This window comes from Thalassophryne amazonica, chromosome 18 (assembly GCF_902500255.1).
Source record: "Thalassophryne amazonica chromosome 18, fThaAma1.1, whole genome shotgun sequence".
Classification (NCBI taxonomy): domain Eukaryota; kingdom Metazoa; phylum Chordata; class Actinopteri; order Batrachoidiformes; family Batrachoididae; genus Thalassophryne; species Thalassophryne amazonica.
The window spans coordinates 48859384-48880888 of NC_047120.1; the positions used below are offsets into that span (position 1 = coordinate 48859384).

The window sequence follows — 21505 nt, forward strand, 5'->3', positions numbered from 1 at the left end:
CATCAAACATTGTGTATTTCAAGTATGTGAAATGGAGTATTTTCCAAAAATTTTGGTTTTCAAACTCAATAATGTATCTTTAGTTAGGTGACAACATCTGGATCTTTATTTTTATCAGTAGAGATTGTGATCACAATCGCTACTGGTAGAAACTGCAGTTTTACCAGATTGCAGTTTCTACCTTGACATACACTCAACAAAAATATAAACGCAACACTTTCACACCAGATACTGACTGGTATCTCCCCCAATAAAACAAAACTGCACCTTTCAGAGTGGCCTTTTATTGCGGGCAGTCTAATGCACACCTGTGCACTAATCATGGTGTCTAATCAGCATCTTTGTATGGCACACCTGTGAGGTGGGATGGATTATCTAAGCAAAGGAGAAGTGCTCACTATCACAGCTTTAGACTGATTTGTGAACAATATTTGAGGGAAATGGTGATATTGTGTATGTGGAAAAAGTTTTAGATCTTTGAGTTCATCTCATACAAAATGGGAGCAAAACCAAAAGTGTTGCGTTTATATTTTTTTTGAGTATATATACAGACAGACAGGCAGACAGATAAGGAAGCTACATAAGCCAAAACCATTTCTACTCCATTCACTCTGACAGGAGCTCTACCAAAAATAGCCACAGACCCATCTACAGCCGGCCTCTGACTTACGCTTGACAGCAGAAACTAACACTCACTTCACACCAAAAGAAACTAGACTCAAACAAGGCAAAAGCATATATAAACTCTAAACTTGTAAATTTGCTCCAACACATGTTCTGTTGCAGTTAATGCGAGAGTTCACACATTAGCGTTATTTGTAAATTTGATGGTTGGTTTAGTGCAATCAAAAGGTGTTATGTGATTGGGGATTGGGGGGAGTTTGGAGGGGTCCTGCTGGCTGCGCTGGGGGAGTCTTGGGTGTTGGGGGGCCTTGTGCGCTTCCTGGCCCGGGGGATTGGGTTTCGCCTCTTGTCTGGGGGCTGGGCCCCGCCCTCATATGGCTCTGTGGTCCCTGCCTGTGCTTTGGATTCGGTTGCATTGGTTCCTTTGCCCCCCATCCCTGCCGCCGCTCGCTCCTGCTTTTGGGGGCCATGGCACTGGTGGTGTGATTCTGGGGCCCCCTCATGTCGGCGCCCTGCGTGTTTCTCTTCGGTATGGGGCTGCTTCCTGTGCCTCCGTGGGGGTGGGGGGTGGGGTGGGGTGGGGGGGTGTTGGGGGTGCATTTCGGCGCCGCTGGGCCGCTCCCCTGTTGGTTCGTTGTGCTGCCCCGGTGGCTCTGGTGGCTGCATTTCCTGGCCCCTGTGCCCTTCTCTGCCCTTTTTCTCCTGGTTTCTCCTGGGGCCCTGTGTCCTGGACCCATTTCCGTCGTTGCTCATGGTCAGCCGTATGGCTTCTGATGTGCCGGAGTGGTCCATGTCATATGGTAAGGTTCTGTACTTTTGTCTTGGCCCAACAGACCAGCCACAGTAGTGATCGGATATTTAGCTGTGATCTGGGTCTGTGTGTGGATGGTTGCGTGTTTACGGCCGTCACCATAATTCGGTTTTGGGTGCTCTCAAGGGAATCATGAGTCTGGTGTCCTAGATTAGGGTATGGATGCTCACTAATTAGACAACAGACTGTTGCTGTCACTGTTTGTTCATGTGTGGTTGTTTGTCCCGGTATGTAGTATATTTGGCGTCCCGTCTCCTCAGTGTCTCACTTCACAGTCATTGCCTTCACCACTTGTCTTTCATTCTTGTCTGTCTTTGTGTTGTTTTGGTGGTCGGCCCTTCCTGATAGAAATTGTTGGTTGGCTTTGAGTAGGATGTTGTAGGCTGATCGGGAAGGGCAGATGGGGGTCACACACGCACACCACGTCCACTCAAGCACTACATACCTTCTGTCTTGCAAGAATAAATTGCATATATGTGTATTAATGTTCATAAATGTGGTGCCACTGCTCCATGCAACAAGAAACAAAATGAACTCAATCTATGCATTATTTAGTTATAAGGTGAATACTGCATTAGTAAGCAGAAGCTAACAAGCTAATTACAAACTAATTTTACTGTACAAGGCACAAAACACAAGTCACTCTTTGTCATTAATATAATGTGAAATATACTAAAACATTTGAAAATTCTGCACATTATTTCTTGATAAAGCAAACACTTAGTGAGTAGAACCTACTCAGCTAATTAATGTTACTGTAGAAGACACAAAACATGAGTAAAATGCTTCTTGTGGCCATTGAATAGACAATCATAGGTGAGAAAAATGAGCAATGTCACTAAACCTTTGAAATTTCAGCACATTATTTATGCATAAAGCAAAAACAAACAAACAAAAAAAATTGTAAAAGATAATAAACTTACCTTACCTAAGATGACCTGCTGTTGCAGTTCTTGATGTGTCACACAATCCAAACAGTGTTGTTTGGAAAGTATAAAAGTAATCTTCCCCTTTTTTATTCAAGAGTGTGTTTTTTCAGTTTGAGAGTATGATTTTTTTTTAAATTTACTCTAAAATAAAGACCTTCTTCTCATTCAGAACATCTAGATGCCAACTTCGACAGTTGGCATCTAGCTTAATGGTGCGTTACGGCTGACTTCTGGTCCAGAGTGTGAATCACAGTTTCTCATTCAGTATACAGGAGCAACTTGTCAAGCATGTACATCCTGCCATCTTGTGGCCATAGATGATAACACAGTATTTTTCATTCATATATAAGCTTTGTAATATAAGTCACAGAACCTCCCAAACTGTTTCTAAAAACTGAATTGTTTTGGTGGGGGGGAGAGAAAAAATGTGAATAATTTTGTGGTTTCTTTAAGAGTTTCTTTCTGAAAATAACCTGACTGTCTTTGGGTTGTGGACAGCTGCTAAAAGTGCTAGCACGCAACATTAAATAAGATGAGAGTTTCACTCAGTGTCAATATTTCAACTGCGGCATCCTTAGATGATCCGATAGGACGTTTCACTGCACAACAAGCCATATTATTCCAGGAGTTTGTAATAAAATACTCCAGACACACACAGCAGCAACGCAACAGCAAATTGCCGCTGTCAGTGGACTGAGTCAAAGAGAAGGTTCCTACTACATTCTCTACGGTCGGAGACAACGAGAGGAGTCGCCGCTGCTGAAATTCAGCAGCTGTCACTCAAAGCGACCATCGCGTTTGGAGCACCTTAATGAGTATACAGAACTTCATGGCTTAAAACACCTTAAACTAAGAAGTTAGAAAAAAAAAATTAATGGAGGTGGAAAGTATCTATAAAGATTAAAAAAGTTTTTGTAAACATGTTTAATTCTGCTCTCAAGTTGGACATTTTAAGACTGTGTGCTATGGGAAAGTTCTCTGTTTTGGAGTCAGCCTCAAGCAGCCAGTCAAGGAACTACAAGAAAAATTACTTCCACTTTAGGGCCAAAATTCAGGCTCGGGCGTTGCCGCTTAAGTTCAATGACAGCCACAAATGATAAAGAGGTCCACTTCCCAAACAAGCTTGTGCAACGCCAAATTTATAAGGAGATTATTAAAGAGCATGTCTAACTCATCTGTAAACAGAACTCCATTCTGCTCCCCTGAGAGGAACTCTACTTCACCACAAACAGACAGGCATAACAAACATCGACTTTGTAAATCAGCTGCAGTCCACGTGGACTTTGAAGATTCAGTCTGTACTGAATGCTAAAATCTTGCATTCAAGATGCGAAACAGAGACACGGGTATGAATCAAGCTGAACAGGAGTCATAATGAGACATACAGACCTCATTCCTCCTTCAGCGTGCAACTCAATCACACGCAAACATTGTATTCAAGGTTTCCTCCCACGTCTGCACGAGGAGGTTCACCTCGTAGAATTTCATTAGTATCAACTTCACTGAAGTCTGACGCTCTAAACTAGGTTTGAGAAGTGTTTCTAAGGGGATCGTCAAAGCAAAACAAACCACTGACGTGCCTGCTGAGGTCAAGGACCTTTGGCATCAGTGGCCAGAGCTAATCCCACTTCTGGTGGATTCCTGCTGCATGGGGACAACAGTCAGAATGTGGGATTACACAGTCTTAATCTGCAGCAATATGTAGCTTTAGTCAGATTTTTCAGAAGTACTGAGTTTGTGAGAGTGAATTAATGTGAATTATTTAAAATGTGCTGATGTGTTTAGCAGTTGTGGTTGAACGCAGACAGCACAGGTTGACCCTCTGCTGGCTGATATGGTCCAGATAATCCTACAGTACATGTACCAGAGAGAGGAAGTGTTAGACTAATCCTCACCAATTAACTGAGAGTAACTGCCAAGAGCAGCCAAAGTGTTGATGCAAGCAGCTTCACAAGTACACAAGTCGAAAAGTTTCATTCAAAACGTTTTTGGGGGTAACACAAACACAACATTATATTAGATTAATTGTTTGAAAGCACAGATTGACTGATTGTTACACATGAACAAATGTGATCCAAAAGAAAAGGAAAATTTTTAATACCTGAAATGGTGTCGTAATGCTACTTTGAACTGATAATAGGCCCACAAAAAGTATATCAAATGTGTGTGCAACAATACCAATTTTGCAGGAGAAAGGATTTTTACAGTATTCAAGTGATCATCAACAATCCACATTGTCCTTATCTCTGTGGCCACCTAGTGGAGAAGGTGTTGAACAGGACTGAGTCTGCCTACATGAAGAAAGCGGGTGAGCTGTACCTTACCTTTCCCGGAGACGACTTCATCCTCAATCCGCCAGCGAAATCCAAACTGTTGAGCACAAATTTTAAAAAATTATTAAAACTGCCTCACACTCTTTAGAATACCACGCATGAAGGGCCCTATCTTCAAACCAGTGCAGTGCAAGTATTATTCAAGATCCACCTGTTGTAATTCTTTTTTACATCCAATGCCCATGCCCTTTACATTGCAGGGTCAACTGTGGGCAAAAAAAAAAAAAAAAAAAAACCTGGTCTAAAGTCCAGCGGAAAGCATTTGCTGTACAAAACACTTATGAAAGATATTAAACTTCACCTTACTGCTTCACCTCAAGGAGTTTTGATGATTACTATTGGCTGCCACAGATCCATTAACTTGCCAGAAAACCACTCACAGCAGATCCACCTCGGATCCCAAGTGAAAACAAGGCAGAAGCCAAAAGGGACTTACCTATGCTGGCAAATGCCATTTACCCACTTAGTAGAAGTGTCTTGTCCACAAACACAGGCAGTGTGACCGGGAATTGCACACAGCTCTACATATCGGAAGCCAGACTCCTTACATAATGTTGGGAGATGGACTTTTGGCAGCATTGTAAAACCGAAACAGACAATTTCTCTGCTGCCAAAATGGCAATGAATTGAGTGCAATGCACAGCACTAAAATGCATCTTTTCCAAGATTTTTGCAGAAAATGGGGCAGTGGTTTTATGTGTCTAATCTACGATATGTTAATGTTTATTTCCAACTATTAGTGTATTCTTAGACACTGGCAGACAGTGTAAAGACGCAGCATCCTAAGTGAGTTAAGCAAGATCTCATGGAGACAGATATTAAGACCAATCACTGGATTATTTTGTTGGCGCACATTTCGTACATACAACTCATTTTATACCTTTCAAATAACTTTGCTGTTACCCTACTTCTCTGCTGCTGAAAACAGTCACATTTTCCCAAGAGGATTGTATAGTTTGCTCAATAAAAATGGAACTTAATTTTCCAAAAAGACTCAATACAGTTCAGTATCTCTATGTTATGTTCAAATCTATTTTCCTTTTACCAAGTGCTATATATATATATATATATATATATATATATATATATATATACACACACACGAGGTCTGTCCATAAAGTATAGGTCCTTTTTATTTTTTTCAAAAACTATATGGATTTCATTCATATGTTTTTACGTCAGACATGCTTGAACCCTCGTGCGCATGCGTGAGTTTTTCCACGCCTGTCGGTGACGTCATTCGCCTGTGAGCACTCCTTGTGGGAGGAGTCGTCCAGCCCCTCGTCGGAATTCCTTTGTCAGAGAAGTTGCTGAGAGACTGGCGCTTTGTTTGATCAAATTTTTTCTAAACCTGTGAGACACATCGAAGTGGACATGGTTTGAAAAATTAAGCTGGTTTTCAGTGAAAATTTTAACGGCTGATGAGAGATTTTGAGGTGACACTGTCGCTTTAAGGACTTCCCACAGTGCGAGACGTCGCACAGCGCTCTCAGGCGGGTCCGCGCGTCGGCTTGCAGCCGCCGCGACGCTCCGCCGCAGGAAAAACACCTCTGTTGGAAGCCTTAAGGACAAGTTGGAACATGTCCAGCTGTTAAACAATTTCTCATATACTCACTCCACTGAAAGCCATCAAAAGCCGCCTGGATTTTACAAATGGTTATCAACACGGAGGTGTTTTTCCTGTGCCGCCGCTCCGCGCCGGCTGCGTCCCAACGCACGGACCTGTCCGCACGTCTTTTATTAAAAAAATCTCCTTTAACAGTGGAATATCCGGATAAAATGCTGAAACCGACTTCTTCTGAAACTTCTCTGTTCTCTCACGACGTCCTGGATCAATAGAGCCTGAAATGTGGAGGTTTTCAGCTTGAAACAGGCTGATGACGCCGCCTGAGAGCGCAGCGCGACGTCTCGCACCGTGGGAAGTCCTTAAAGCGACAGTGTCACCTCAAAATCTCTCATCAGCCGTTAAAATTTTCACCGAAAACCAGCTTAATTTTTCGAACCATGTCCACTTCGATGTGTCTCACAGGCTTAGAAAAAATTTTGATCAAACAAAGCGCCAGTCTCTCAGCAACTTCTCAGACAAAGGAATTCCGACGAGGGGCTGGACGACTCCTCCCACAAGGAGTGCTCACAGGCGAATGACGTCACCGACAGGCGTGGAAAAACTCACGCATGCGCACGAGGGTTCATGCATGTCTGACGTAAAAACATATGAATGCAATCCATATCGTTTTTGAAAAAAATAAAAAGGACCTATACTTTATGGACAGCCCTCGTATATATATATCTATATCTATATCTATATATATATATATATCTATATCTATATCTATATATATATATATCTATATCTATATATATATATATATATATCTATATCTATATATATATCTATCTATCTATATATCTATATATATCTATCTATCTATATCTATATATATATATATCTTAATTATGTTTTTGTGTCATCTGGTTTTACAGTATCTGAAAGTTCCTGCTGCTTGGGCTCGTTATTACAGCCTGAACCACATGATTTACTTTCTTGTCTGAAACTGGCTTCTTTTCTCAGCATTTTATTGGTGTTGCAATTTGAAAAGCTTTAGAGCTAATAGCATCAATACTTCGATAAATATCTGGTGACACCAGTGCAGTTTTTTTTTCGGCTGTCACATTGGTTGCCTTCTGCTGCTACGTTTCCAGTTAAATTGTGTAATAAATCAGTCTCTAAGGCCAACCATCCATCCACACATCATACCTTGTTTTCCTTGTATCTGCTGAGGTCAGCTATGCAGTATTCTTTAAATAGCTTGTCATAATACTTCTTGGCCAGTTCTTTTTCCCTGGGACAGAGAAAGGACGTAAATAAAATGGGCAAAATACTTCCTATCACCACATTCAAACAATTTCAGAACATGTAGATCAAAACAACATGATTATTGTTAAAGAAGTTAATGCCAAAGTGGAACAGAATGGGAGTTTTACACCCATTCACACTTTGACCTTGACCAGGTGGGTTAGCGACCCACAAGTGACCACAACAATGTCAAATGTCAAAACTCCACACCTACACAGTAGGCATGTGAATCTCATCACTGACAATGATTCGATACACTACCAGTGATACTATACATATAGTGATACATGACGATACTGATGATACGATTCACCCCTGTTCCCGATTCAATGCGATTTGATATGTATTTGATGGCCATTCAATTCCTCACAATGCAATATGATGCGATCTGGTGTAATATGATTAGGGATGTGTATTGATAAGATTTTATCAATACCGATGCCATTATTGAGTCCGCTTATCGATCTGACTCTTTATCGATTCCCTTATCGATGCCTCTTTTGAATTTTCTGTGTACTAAAAGTAGGCTTTACTGGTTTTCTACATCAACATTTTATTGAGTCTTAAAGTTAATAAATATGAAATTGATCTCTGGACATAAATAGAAATAAATAAAATCTGTACTTTTTGTCATTTCAGACATTAATGACACAAATGTACCTCCACAGACTCTGAGCTGAGCTCAGCCGACTGCATGTCAGGATGTAATTCATAAAACACACAGGACGTCTCATTTTGGGGAAAAAAAAACCTGGTTTTGGTTGGTTATAGTTTATTGTTTGTATTATATACTTTGGAAAGAGGTGTCATTTGATTTAAAACGGTGATTCGCTCTGAAGTTATTAATTCCGACCGAAATCTGCGTGGCTCTCTGGAGAAGCGTACTTAGTCCCACAAAACAAAGGATATTATTATTATTATTTCCTTTACCCGACTCCACCGGTTGGTGCTCACGCCAGCGAACTTGCCGCTTCTGAAAACCAGTGAAGCAGATAACCAGTGAACAGTGGGTCGAAGCGCTGCTTTGTTGCTTCAATCTTCAAGCAGACCCACTGCAGTCTGCAATCAACGTAGAGAAATAGTCCTTTTCTCAATAAACACCCTCAAAACAACAGCGGTTCCGGTGTCCTGAACCATCTGTGATGCATTCAATGTGACTCGGAAAAAAATTGATGCAAGCAGGCAGCGAGTCATGCAACACGATTCAACCTGACAATTGGATCGATGCACACGGAATGAATCCATGCACTCACATCACGCATGTTTGTATCTAGATACCGATTTGTATCGATTAATCTCTACATGCCTACTACAGGTATTTTTGAAAATGGAGATTTCCGACATTCAGTTTTAAAAAAATATCTCCATCCAAATCAATGGAAAACATACAACCCCTGGCAATAATTATGGAATCACCGGCCTCGGAGGATGTTCATTCAGTTGTTTAATTTTGTAGAAAAAAAGCAGATCACAGACATGACACAAAACTAAAGTCATTTCAAATGGCAACTTTCTGGCTTTAAAAAACACTATAAGAAATCAGGAAAAATGATTGTGGCAATCAGTAACGGTTACTTTTTAGACCAAGCAGAGGGAAAAAAAAATATGGACTCACTCAATTCTGAGGAATAAATTATGGAATCACCCTGTAAATTTTCATCCCCAAAACTAACACCTGCATCAAATCAGATCTGCTCGTTAGTCTGCATCTAAAAAGGAGTGATCACACCTTGGAGAGCTGTTGCATCAAATGGACTGACATGAATCATGGCTCCAACACGAGAGATGTCAATTGAAACAAAGGAGAGGATTATCAAACTCTTAAAAGAAGTTAAATCATCACGCAATGTTGCAAAAGATGTTGGTTGTTCACAGTCAGCTGTGTCTAAACTCTGGACCAAATACAAATAACATGGGAAGGTTGTTAAAGGCAAACATACTGGTAGACCAAGGAAGACATCAAAGCGTCAAGACAGAAAACTTAAAGCAATATGTCTCAAAAATCGAAAATGCACAACAAAACAAATGAGGAACGAATGAGAGGAAACTGGAGTAAACGTCTGTGACCAAACTGTAAGAAACCGCCTAAGGAAATGGGATTTACATACAGAAAAGCTAAACGAAAGCCATCATTAACACCTAAACAGAAAAAAACAAGGTTACAATGGGCTAAGGAAAAGCAATCGTGGACTGTGGATGACTGGATGAAAGTCATATTCAGTGATGAATCTCGAATCTGCATTGGGCAAGGTGATGATGCTGGAACTTTTGTTTGGTGCCGTTCCAATGAGATTTATAAAGATGACTGCCTGAAGAGAACATGTAAATTTCCACAGTCATTGATGATATGGGGCTGCATGTCAGGTAAAGGCACTGGGGAGATGGCTGTCATTACATCATCAATAAATGCACAAGTTTACGTTGATATTTCAGACACTTTTCTTATCCCATCAAGTGAAAGGATGTTTGGGGATGATGAAATCATTTTTCAAGATGATAATGCATCTTGCCATAGAGCAAAAACTGAAAACATTCCTTGCAAAAAGACACATAGGGTCAATGTCATGGCCTGCAAATAGTCTGGATCTTAATCCAATTGAAAATCTTTGGTGGAAGTTGAAGAAAATGGTCCATGACAAGGCTCCAACCTGCAAAGCTGATCTGGCAACAGCAATCAGAGAAAGTTGGAGCCAGATTGATGAAGAGTACTGTTTGTCACTCATTAAGTCCATGCCTCAGAGACTGCAAGCTGTTATAAAAGCCAGAGGTGGTGCAACAAAATCAATCAATCAATCAACTTTTTTCTTGTATAGCGCCAAATCACAACAAACAGTTGCCCCAAGGCGCTCCACATTGCAAGGCAATGCCATACAATAATTATGAAACACAGTCTACGTCTAAAGCAACATAACCAAGGGATGGTCCAGGGTCACCCGATCCAGCCCTAACTATAAGCCTTAGCGAAAAGGAAAGTTTTAAGCCTAATCTTAAAAGTAGAGAGGGTATCTGTCTCCCTGATCTGAATTGGGAGCTGGTTCCACAGGAGAGGAGCCTGAAAGCTGAAGGCTCTGCCTCCCATTCTACTCTTACAAACCCTAGGAACTACAAGTAAGCCCGCAGTCTGAGAGCGAAGCGCTCTAATGGGGTAATATGGTACTACGAGGTCCCTAAGATAAGATGGGACCTGATTATTCAAAACCTTATAAGTAAGAAGAAGAATTTTAAATTCTATTCTAGCATTAACAGGAAGCCAATGAAGGGAGGCCAACACGGGTGAGATATGCTCTCTCCTGCTAGTCCCCGTCAGTACTCTAGCTGCAGCATTCTGAACCAACTGAAGGCTTTTTAGGGAACTTTTAGGACAACCTGATAATAATGAATTACAATAGTCCAGCCTAGAGGAAACAAATGCATGAATTAGTTTTTCAGCATCACTCTGAGACAAGACCTTTCTGATTTTAGAGATATTGCGTAAATGCAAAAAGGCAATCCTACATATTTGTTTAATATGCACTTTGAATGACATATCCTGATCAAAAATAACTCCAAGATTTCTCACAGTATTACTAGAGATCAGGGAAATGCCATCCAGAGTAACGATCTGGTTAGACACCATGCTTCTAAGATTTGTGGGGCCAAGTACAATAACTTCAGTTTTATCTGAGTTTAAAAGCAGGAAATTAGAGGTCATCCATGTCTTTATGTCTGTAAGACAATCCTGCAGTTTAGCTAATTGGTGCGTATCCTCTGGCTTCATGGATAGATAAAGCTGGGTATCATCTGCGTAACAATGAAAATTTAAGCAATACCGTCTAATAATACTGCCCAAGGGAAGCATGTATAAAGTGAATAAAATTGGTCCTAGCACAGAACCTTGTGGAACTCCATAATTAACTTTAGTCTGTGAAGAAGATTCCCCATTTACATGAACAAACTGTAATCTATTAGACAAATATGATTCAAACCACCGCAGCGCAATGCCTTTAATACCTATGACATGCTCTAATCTCTGTAATAAAATTTTATGGTCAACAGTATCAAAAGCAGCACTGAGGTCCAACAGAACAAGCACAGAGATAAGTCCACTGTCCGAAGCCATAAGAAGATCATTTGTAACCTTCACTAATGCTGTTTCTGTACTATGATGAATTCTAAAACCTGACTGAAACTCTTCAAATAGACCATTCCTCTGCAGGTGATCAGTTAGCTGTTTTACAACGACCCTCTCAAGAATCTTTGAGAGAAAAGGAAGGTTGGAGATTGGCCTATAATTAGCTAAGATAGCTGGGTCAAGTGATGGCTTTTTAAGTAATGGTTTAATTACTGCCACCTTAAAGGCCTGTGGTACATAACCAACTAACAAAGATAGATTGATCATATTTAAGATTGAAGCATTAAATAATGGTAGGACTTCCTTGAGCAGCCTGGCAGGAATGGGGTCTAATAAGCATGTTGATGGTTTGGATGAAGTAACTAATGAAAATAACTCAGACAGAACAATCGGAGAGAAAGAGTCTAACCAAATACCGGCATCACTGAAAGCAGCCAAAGATAACGATACATCTTTGGGATGGTTATGAGTAATTTTTTCTCTAATAGTCAAAATTTTGTTAGCAAAGAAAGTCATGAAGTCATTACTAGTTAAAGTTAATGGAATACTCAGCTCAATAGAGCTCTGACTCTTTGTCAGCCTGGCTACAGTGCTGAAAAGAAACCTGGCATTGTTCTTATTTTCTTCAATTAGTGATGAGTAGAAAGATGTCCTAGCTTCACGAAGGGCTTTCTTATAGAGCAACAAACTCTTTTTCCAGGCTAAGTGAAGATCTTCTAAATTAGTGAGACGCCATTTCCTCTCCAACTTACGGGTTATCTGCTTTAAGCTACGAGTTAATACTAGTGATGTGTTGGAGCGTTCTTTTGTTTTTCATGATTCCATAATTTTTTTCCTCAGAATTGAGTGATTCCATATTTTTTTCCCTCTGCTGCTTTTTTCCCTCCATAATTTTTGCCAGGGGTTATATTGGAAAGCACTGCCAAGAGCATGCTGAAGCAACAGGTGGTGATATGCTGCTTTGGATATAAATGGCAGAACAGGGAGGAAAAAACAGGACAAGGATCGATTAATTAAGTGCAGACAGGCACAGGTAAACATAAATAATTTGTGGTTTTACAGAGAGAAATTCTTCTATAACCTCACAAAACTTCACTTTTTAAGCTACCATTGCAGCCAGGGATTCTTGTTTTAATACAATACTGAGCAAAAAGCTCAAACTCTGTTGTATCATCCAATAAAGAAGATTATTGTCCATGTAATTAGCAATGAAAAATGTCCAAACCTCAAGTCACAGTGTGCAGTCTGAAGACAACAGTGACTATCCTATGATGGTTTTTCTACTGTCAACATGTGAATGCAGCATTACCATATCGCCATGTTGGCCAAAGAGAAGTGTGGGGAAAAAAAAAATACACAAACTCTGTTTTCCACGTCTACATGTTAAAACTGAAACCAGCATTTTCCAAAATCTTCTCCTTGGCTGGAGTTGTACAAAAGCTCAGTTTGAAAATTGATGAAAGGTCAAAATGCATTAAAAAAAAAGCTATGATTTACAAAATAACCGTGTACGTGTGGACCAGGCAAAATCTTCAATGACACCACAGAGGTTAAATTAATCTCCTGACTCCTCCTGACTTGTAAGTCACAAGCCAGTTACAACTAAAGAAACTTGTGGAATGAGAGGTGAAATCGTTTCTAGAAACTCAAGCAAGTCCAGCTGGCTTCACACACCTGGAATCTTCACAGATATACGACTACTGAAGAAGCACCAAATATTCAATAGATGAGTAAAGGAAGAGACACACCGAGCCAGTGGTCGGCCATATGGCCTTGTCAGCAGTAAATGACCCAAGTCGGTCCAGTGTGTACCGTACCATCAGCACATCTGATTTTGTCAACTTTAGCCTCTAGCGGCTTTTGCGTTAGTGACCATCAGCAAGACAGAGCACATTTTATCATAACATTGATAAGTATGAAAAATGGAAATGGGAAATTACCATGTCATGTCGTCTTCATCCTCATCCCTCCAGAGGAAGCGATGATTCTCACGCACGACATCCAGATCTGTTTTGTCTTTGGCCCTGACAGACATAAAAGATTAAATCATAAACTTTACAAGCACACACTGAACAATGAGAACAGGAATTGTAAGGAAACCACGCTTGCATTTGTAAATGAACTAAAATACACAAATCCAATGTCATGACACAGTTTACAAAGTAAATAACATCTAATAATTACAGACATGCATAGCAGTAGTGCATGCAGGTGTATTGTTTTTTTTTGGCCGAGTGTATGCATCACACTGTAAATAAAATAACTCAAAAAGTACTGATCCAATTTTGACCACATTTGGTGCAATGATGGAGGGTCAGCCAAAAACAAAGTGATTTGATTTTGAGAAAAATTGGTTGAGACAGTCCAGCACATAGTAGCATGATGCAAGGTGTAAGATGGGACAGTGTACACTGACAGGCACAACCAAGTGTCGGGAACCGTGTACAGGAACATCTGTGCCACATATGGATTAGAAGTCCCTAAGTCCCGATGTGAGATGCTACCAAAGGTGGTTGACAATGACAGGACTAAGGTCCTGTGGGAGTTCAAATGCCAGCCAGACAAGCAGCTGAGTGGTGGTTGACAAGGAAAAGAAAACCGCAGTTGTGATTGATGTGGCAATTCCAGCTGACAGCAACATAAGAAAGAAGGAGCACAAGAAACTACAGAAGTACCAAGGATTGAAGGAGCAACTGGAGCAGATGTAGAAGGTAAAGTCCAAAGTGGTCCCAGTGGTAATAGGAGCACTAGGAGCTGTAACCCACAAACTGGAAGAGAGGCTCCAGCAGATTCCAGACACAATATCAGAGGTCTCTGTCCACAAGAGTGCAGTTCTAGGAACCATGAGTGTTGCACTCAGTGAGTGCCCCTTGGTGCAAATTATAGTTTACGATGAAAAATTCCTAAGCTTGGCTTTTAATTTTGTGATATTGCAAAGTATAAAATACAAAATGTGCTGCGTGTCTTACGTAGAGCGTTTGAAGTCCACCATTTTCCCCCCATAGTACAGTATGTAGTCACTGACAAACTTCTTGTGCCGCTCAAACTGGACACATCTGATTAAGGTAAGTTTTATTCAGATTAATGCCTTCCCTTCAGCTGAAGGAAAATAAGTACCTGGACCGACTAAAATATATATGACAGCATTCAGGGGTATATAGAAATAAATGAACATAAAACACTTGCACTTTCAACAAATTTCGGAATTTTGCTGCTGTTAAAAGAAAGAAGTACATTCAGAAAGGATACGGCATTCAACGACATCAAGTGGGCTCGTCTGTTCCTGGCTTCCTCTCTGAAAAATATGTAAAGCAAAAAAAATTATACATTAATATGTAACAAATGTAGAAAACATTCAAGGGTATACATTTTAAAATTATACAATTTTTTTGTGGTACTACTTCAAGTGTACACATTTGTATCAATGACAGGTACAACCCCTGGCAAAAATTATGGAATCACCGGCCTCAGAGGATGTTCATTCAGTTGTTTAATTTTGTAGAAAAAAAGCAGATCACAGACATGACACAAAACTAAAGTCATTTCAAATGGCAACTTTCTGGCTTTAAGAAACACTGTAAGAAATCAAGAAAAAAAGATTGTGGCAGTCAGTAACGGTTACTTTTTTAGACCAAGCAGACAAAAAAAATATGGAATCACTCAATTCTGAGGAAAAAATTATGGAATCACCCTGTAAGTTTTCATCCCCAAAATTAACACCTGCATCAAATCAGATCTGCTCATTGACACTGACCCTATGCCATGACATTGACCCTATGTGTCTTTTGGCAAGGAATGTTTTTGCAGTTTTTGCTCTATGGCAAGATGCATTATCATCTTGAAAAATGATTTCATCATCCCCAAACATCCTTTCAATTGTCCAAAATATCAACATAAACTTGTGCATTTATTGATGATGTAATGACAGCCATCTCCCCAGTGCCTTTACCTGACATGCAGCCCCATATCATCAATGACTGTGGAAATTTACATGTTCTCTTCAGGCAGTCATCTTTATAAATCTCATTGGAAAGGCACCAAACAAAAGTTCCAGCATCATCACCTTGCCCAATGCAGATTCGAGATTCATCACTGAATATGACTTTCATCCAGTCATCCACAGTCCACAATTGCTTTTCCTTAGCCCATTGTAACCTTGTTTTTTTTCTGTTTAGGTGTTAATGATGCCTTTTCGTTTAGCTTTTCTGGATGTAAATCCCATTTCCTTTAGGCGGTTTCTTACAGTTCGGTCACAGACGTTGACTCCAGTTTCCTCCCATTCGTTCCTCATTTGTTTTGTTGTGCATTTTTCGATTTTTGAGACATATTGTTTTAAGTTTTCTGTCTTGACGCTTTGATGTCTTCCTTGGTCTACCAGTATGTTTGCCTTTAACAACCTTCCCATGTTGTTTGTATTTGGTCCAGAGTTTAGACACAGCTGACTGTGAACAACCAACATCTTTTGCAACATTGCGTGATTATTTACTCTCTTTTAAGAGTTTGATAATCCTCTCCTTTGTTTCAATTGACATCTCTCGTGTTGGAGCCATGATTCATGTCAGTCCACTTGGTGCAACAGCTCTCCAAGGTGTGTTCACTCCTTTTTAGATGCAGACTAACGAGCAGATCTGATATGATGCAGGTGTTAGTTTTGGGGATGAAAATTTACAGGGTGATTCCATAATTTTTTCCTCAGAATTGAGTGATTCCATATTTTTTTCCTCTGCTTGGTCTAAAAAAGTAACCGTTACTGACTGCCACAATCTTTTTTTCTTGATTTCTTATAGTGTTTCTTAAAGCCAGAAAGTTGCCATTTGAAATGACTTTAGTTTTGTGTCATGTCTGTGATCTGCTTTTTTTCTACAAAATTAAACAACTGAATGAACATCCTCCGAGGCCGGTGATTCCATAATTTTTGCCAGGGGTTGTAGGAAGGACAGGGTATAAAATGAATCACACTACTTTTTGATATATATAAAATCAATATATGTAACTTAAATAATAGAATTAAAAGGGAAACACTGAACAATACCTGTCCAGTTCACTGGAATGGAAACTTCGGTGAGCCACCTGAGAGTGCCTCTCATTTTGGAATGGCTTCTGTAATATTTCCTCCTCATGTTTCCTATAATCAAATACAAACAATCACCTTAAGGTTTTAGTGTAAATGGGTGAACCAGCATATGTGTAAATGTAAAAATGGCTACTATATTCAAAAATAGAAGCGTAAGAGAAGCTTATTCTTATAGCGCTAACTCTTCCAAAGTTAGGAGATCCCACAACAGCTTAATGGTTGAAGCGAAGGATTTTTAACACAAGAAAACAGGCCAAATCTAGACTGAAGCCTCCCATGAAACTTCTGGCAAACTGTAGCTGAAATTTTATGTCTTCATTAAAAGAAAATTCTTCTCTGCTCCACAACTATGAAGCTGTAAAACTCGTGATGCAATCAGGGCTCGAAATAGTATGTGCATGTGCTAGTTTGTGCACGTATTATTTGAGCAGTGCACGTAATTTTATACTGCACTTGCACTGGTGCAAGTAACTTTATCCAAGTTTTATCAACTTTAAGCACCAGTAAAATGAACCAATAAAGGAATAAATAATAGAAAAACCAATTTCCAGTGTGTTATCTTCATCTTCCCTGCGTTTTAATGATTCTCACACACGGAGCAAATTGCTGTGCTCTATTTGTTGTGTTTGCACACGCACATGTAAACAAAGAAAAGAAAAAAAAAACTGGCTGACTGAGGTTCCTCTCTCTGCCCTCAAACTCTGTCATCATTGTGTTATAAACCAGTCACCACCTGTTTTATTATACATCTGTGTAGTTAATAAAATTATCTTCACGGACAATTAGTTCGCACGTGCACGTGAAAAAAAAAAAAAAGCTGCCGCTGCGGTTCCTTACGGAACCCGGGAGAGGTCACTTAAAGTGATATTTATTTCTGGCCATGATCATTTGTGCGCAAGTTTTCCTTTAATTGAGCCCACGAATTAATAAAACGTGCTCTCAAATTAATAAAATATGAGCATGTTTTCCTGCCTGTGATAATTTGTGTGCACGTTTTCCTTTAATTGAGCCCTTGAATTAATAAAACGTGCGCACGTTTTCCTGCCTGTGATAATTTGTGTGCACGTTTTCCTTTAATTGAGCCCTTGAATTAATAAAACGTGAGCACGTTTTCCTGCCTGTGATAATTTGTGTGCACGTTTTCCTTTGAGCCCTTGAATTAATAAAACATGCACACGTTTTCCTCCCTGTGATAATTTGTGTGCACATTTTCCTTTAATTGAGCCCTTGAATTAATAAAACATGCGCACGTTTTCCTGCCTGTGATAATTTGTGTGCACGTTTTCCTTTAATTGAGCCCTTGAATTAATAAAACGTGCGCACGTTTTCCTTTAATTGAGCCCTTGAATTAATAAAACGTGCGCACGTTTTCCTTTCATTCAAAATGAACTTCATAATATGACCTAAACTGTCATCCTCACGACGGGGAGACGCTTTGCCCTCAGCATCTTTTTTAATGTGCTTAAACTCCAGATCATGTCATGCGGGGCAGCTGGAGTTCTCTGTATGTCCTTGTGCGCCCAAACCATGATGATACACTCTGACCAGCTCCATTTCTATTGGGAAAATGTATTGCACTGTCTGCTGGTTTGTTGGCTAATAGCCAACATTTATGTGTCAAGACAATACTGAGTGCACATTTTACAAATTGTGGCCACGTTTAAGTAGATTGTGCCTTGTTTTACTCAAACGATGCTTAAAACGTGCGCACAATATCATAAAACGTGTGTACAATATAATAAAACGAGCACACATCATAAAATGTGCGCACAATATAATAGAACATGCGCACAATATAATAAAACATGCGCACATCATTAAACGTGCGCACAATATAATAAAACGTGCGCACAATATAATAAAACGTGCGCACAACATCAGAAAACAAGCGCACAATATCATAAAATGAGCGCACATTCTCTCCATATGCAAAACATTTTGCGATGACACTTCCAGGGCTCCGTAGTCCCTCACTCTCTATCCCCTGAAACTCTGTCATAATTGTGTTATAAACCAGTCACCATTTGTTTTATTATACATCTGTGTAGTTAATAAATAATCTTCACCGACAATTCGTTCGCGTGCCCACGTGAAAAAAAAAAAAAACTGTGTCGCTGTTGCTGCTCTCCCCTGAAACTCTCCCCAGAGAGGAATTTTAAGGTTGATATAAGACTGACTTTTGGTTGTGCAAGTAACTTTTTTGTTACTAGCACCAGTGCAAGTAGGTTAAAAAATGTATTTCGACCCCTGTGCAATAGACAAAAATGACACTATGCCCACTTACTCCAATCACAGCTACAGAAACCGAAAACTACTTGAGAGATGCCAGGGCCATCTTGGTAGCTTCCCTGACTATTCTTTCACACCACCATCACCATCACTTTTTCAATCAGTGTGAATTATATGGTGGTGTTTATTGTATTTTATCTTCCCCAGCACTTTGTGTATAAAATTTAAAGGGATGTATAGATTAATGTTACTACTACTAATGTTAGTAGTAGTAGTAATAGTAAGAGTAGTAGCAGCAGTAGCAGCACCATACCGTTTCTATTCATTAATGGCTGATTGAATCACTTGGAAATGTTCATATATCCATCCTCTTACATCTCTAAAGAAAACTGTAAAAGTGGTGTATTGCATGAACAATAATCCTTATATTTACTTTGCCCATTTTCTTTATGGCCTCTAAAAATAGAGGTACTTTGCATAAAAACAGCTATAATCCTTAAATGGTCCATGTGATACTGAATGAAATTAAAACTGAAAAGCTACACTTCAAGCACATCTAGAATGATTCATTTCAATTCACCCACTGTGTACAGAGGTAAAATAAAAAAGTGTGTCACTGTCCATATATTTATGTACCTGAATGTATTAAGAATAATAATATCGACTTTATCTATGCCGAAGGAAATTATTTTGCGAGAGTACCAAAACAGTGACAGTAAACAGTGAACAATGTTTTTTTAAAAGACATTTGCACAAGATGTTCAACAATATTGCACATAACTCTGAGTAACTTAATAACTCTGTTCATTATGTAGTCATCCTGCAGGGGATGGAAGAATTATAGAGTGATTGCCACAGGTAAGAAAGACCTCCTGTGGCATTCTGTGATGCACCTTGGTGGTCTCAGTCTGTGGTTGAAGGTGCTCTGATAGGACGTCATACAGAGGGTGGGAGGTGCTGTACCGGATGCTGCACAGTTTCCTCAACATCTTCCTCTCTGTCACTTCAACCACAGACTCCAGCTCAACCCCCAGGGCAGAGCTAGTTCTCCTGATGAGCTTGTGGAGACTACATTATTGAGACTACATCAAATTTCTGAATCTTTCTGCTGGAATTTGACCTTTTGAGACGACTTTGTGAAGGCTCCCCTTGTCCATCATCATCATCACTGAAGTCTGAGTCATAGCCGCCACTTCCATGCACCTGAAGAAATAAAGAAAGTCTGCTGAGAATCCCATCTGGCATGTATGTGAATACACAAACAAGCAGATCTGCACACAGAATAATGCGTATTCAAAGACAACTATGTCTACCTTGCTAAACAAGTAAAGCATGAAGATAGGCCACTGCTATTAATACGGTACTTCGTTAAATAACACAGAAGCTTCATTCAAAAATGTCTAAGCAATATGGTCCCAGCATGACGGTCTTAATGTGTTCAATAGTGCTGAAACACAAAATGATTAATCTAATAATCATTTCCCTGAAAATATGTCTATATATTTTTCTGAATTATCAATTAATAACTAATGTAACACAATGAGAAACTTACTCCAGCTGTCTTTCTGCTTTATGTGAGAGTCAATGGCTTGTACTGATTTTAAACTGTACAAATGGGCTGGTTCAAACTAGACACTGAAATTACTGTGGGTAACTAAAAGTAATGTGGTTTCAAACCGTCCTCAATCAAGGATAAGGCGTGGTAGTGTCATTTAATTGTGAAATGACACACAACACTAATCGATTATAGTTCTAGCCTTATTTTTAAGTTTCAGTTGTATACTTGCGTTTCACTTTCTTTGCTTTGTGAACCACTTATTTAAAGCTAGCTAATGTCTCGCGCTAAATCGCTTGTAACGACGAACTGAAGCGGCAGGTAATTCAATAGTCACCTACATTTGAATGTACGAATATTAAAAAAAATAAATTGAGCACCTTCACTAGATTATCCATGAGTTCTTCTTAATTATATTTCAGCTTTGCCTTGCAGCGCCTCCAAATGTTTACAACATTGAGTCGCGCAGTGATGACGTAACACACCATGGTTTGACGACATGGTGGACTATTTTGATCGCGAAATCATTAAAAAAAAATATTGGCAGATGAAATAAAATGGCGAGCAAATGTTTCTGTAAAACAATAAAAGGAAAAAATAATTACAATTGAATGAATAATCATAATACAATCTAAATCTACATGTCAAACCAGCATGAAAAACACACTCAAATTCAGGCCACTCATAAGTGGCAGAATACCGCCCTCTTCTGGACAAAAAAATATACTACCCTACTAACAAAGGAATGTAGACATCTTTACTGAGGGCTCCTTATTCTGGTTGAAGACTGTATGGGCGCCGCCATTACGGTCGAACGCCCCACGGCCAAATAAACACCATAACCAAACTAACACCGCGCAAACTTAACAACTACATTATGCAGTGCAGTATTAAACATAGCACATGTAATGACAATAATATACTGGATACTCACGTTAATATTCACGCACACACGGCACACGTTCGGAGCAACAAACTATCA

General features: G+C 39.6%; 1 protein-coding gene across 1 annotated transcript in view; it reads right to left on the reverse strand.

The window, feature by feature from the left end:
- The window catches only part of fra10ac1 (FRA10A associated CGG repeat 1), a 63444-nt gene extending 42424 nt beyond the window's left edge, over window positions 1-21020 (reverse strand). Inside the window, exons 1-8 of the mRNA XM_034193145.1 lie at window positions 20904-21020; window positions 20089-20171; window positions 16698-16790; window positions 14915-14960; window positions 14635-14711; window positions 13606-13689; window positions 7456-7540; window positions 4689-4734 (exon numbers count right to left, since the gene is read on the reverse strand). Of these exons, the coding sequence (XP_034049036.1) occupies window positions 4689-4734; window positions 7456-7540; window positions 13606-13689; window positions 14635-14711; window positions 14915-14960; window positions 16698-16790; window positions 20089-20171; window positions 20904-20921 (532 nt within the window). The 5' untranslated portion in view covers window positions 20922-21020. The remainder of the gene's footprint in view (window positions 1-4688; window positions 4735-7455; window positions 7541-13605; window positions 13690-14634; window positions 14712-14914; window positions 14961-16697; window positions 16791-20088; window positions 20172-20903) is intronic.
- Between the last annotated feature and the right edge of the window lie 485 nt (window positions 21021-21505).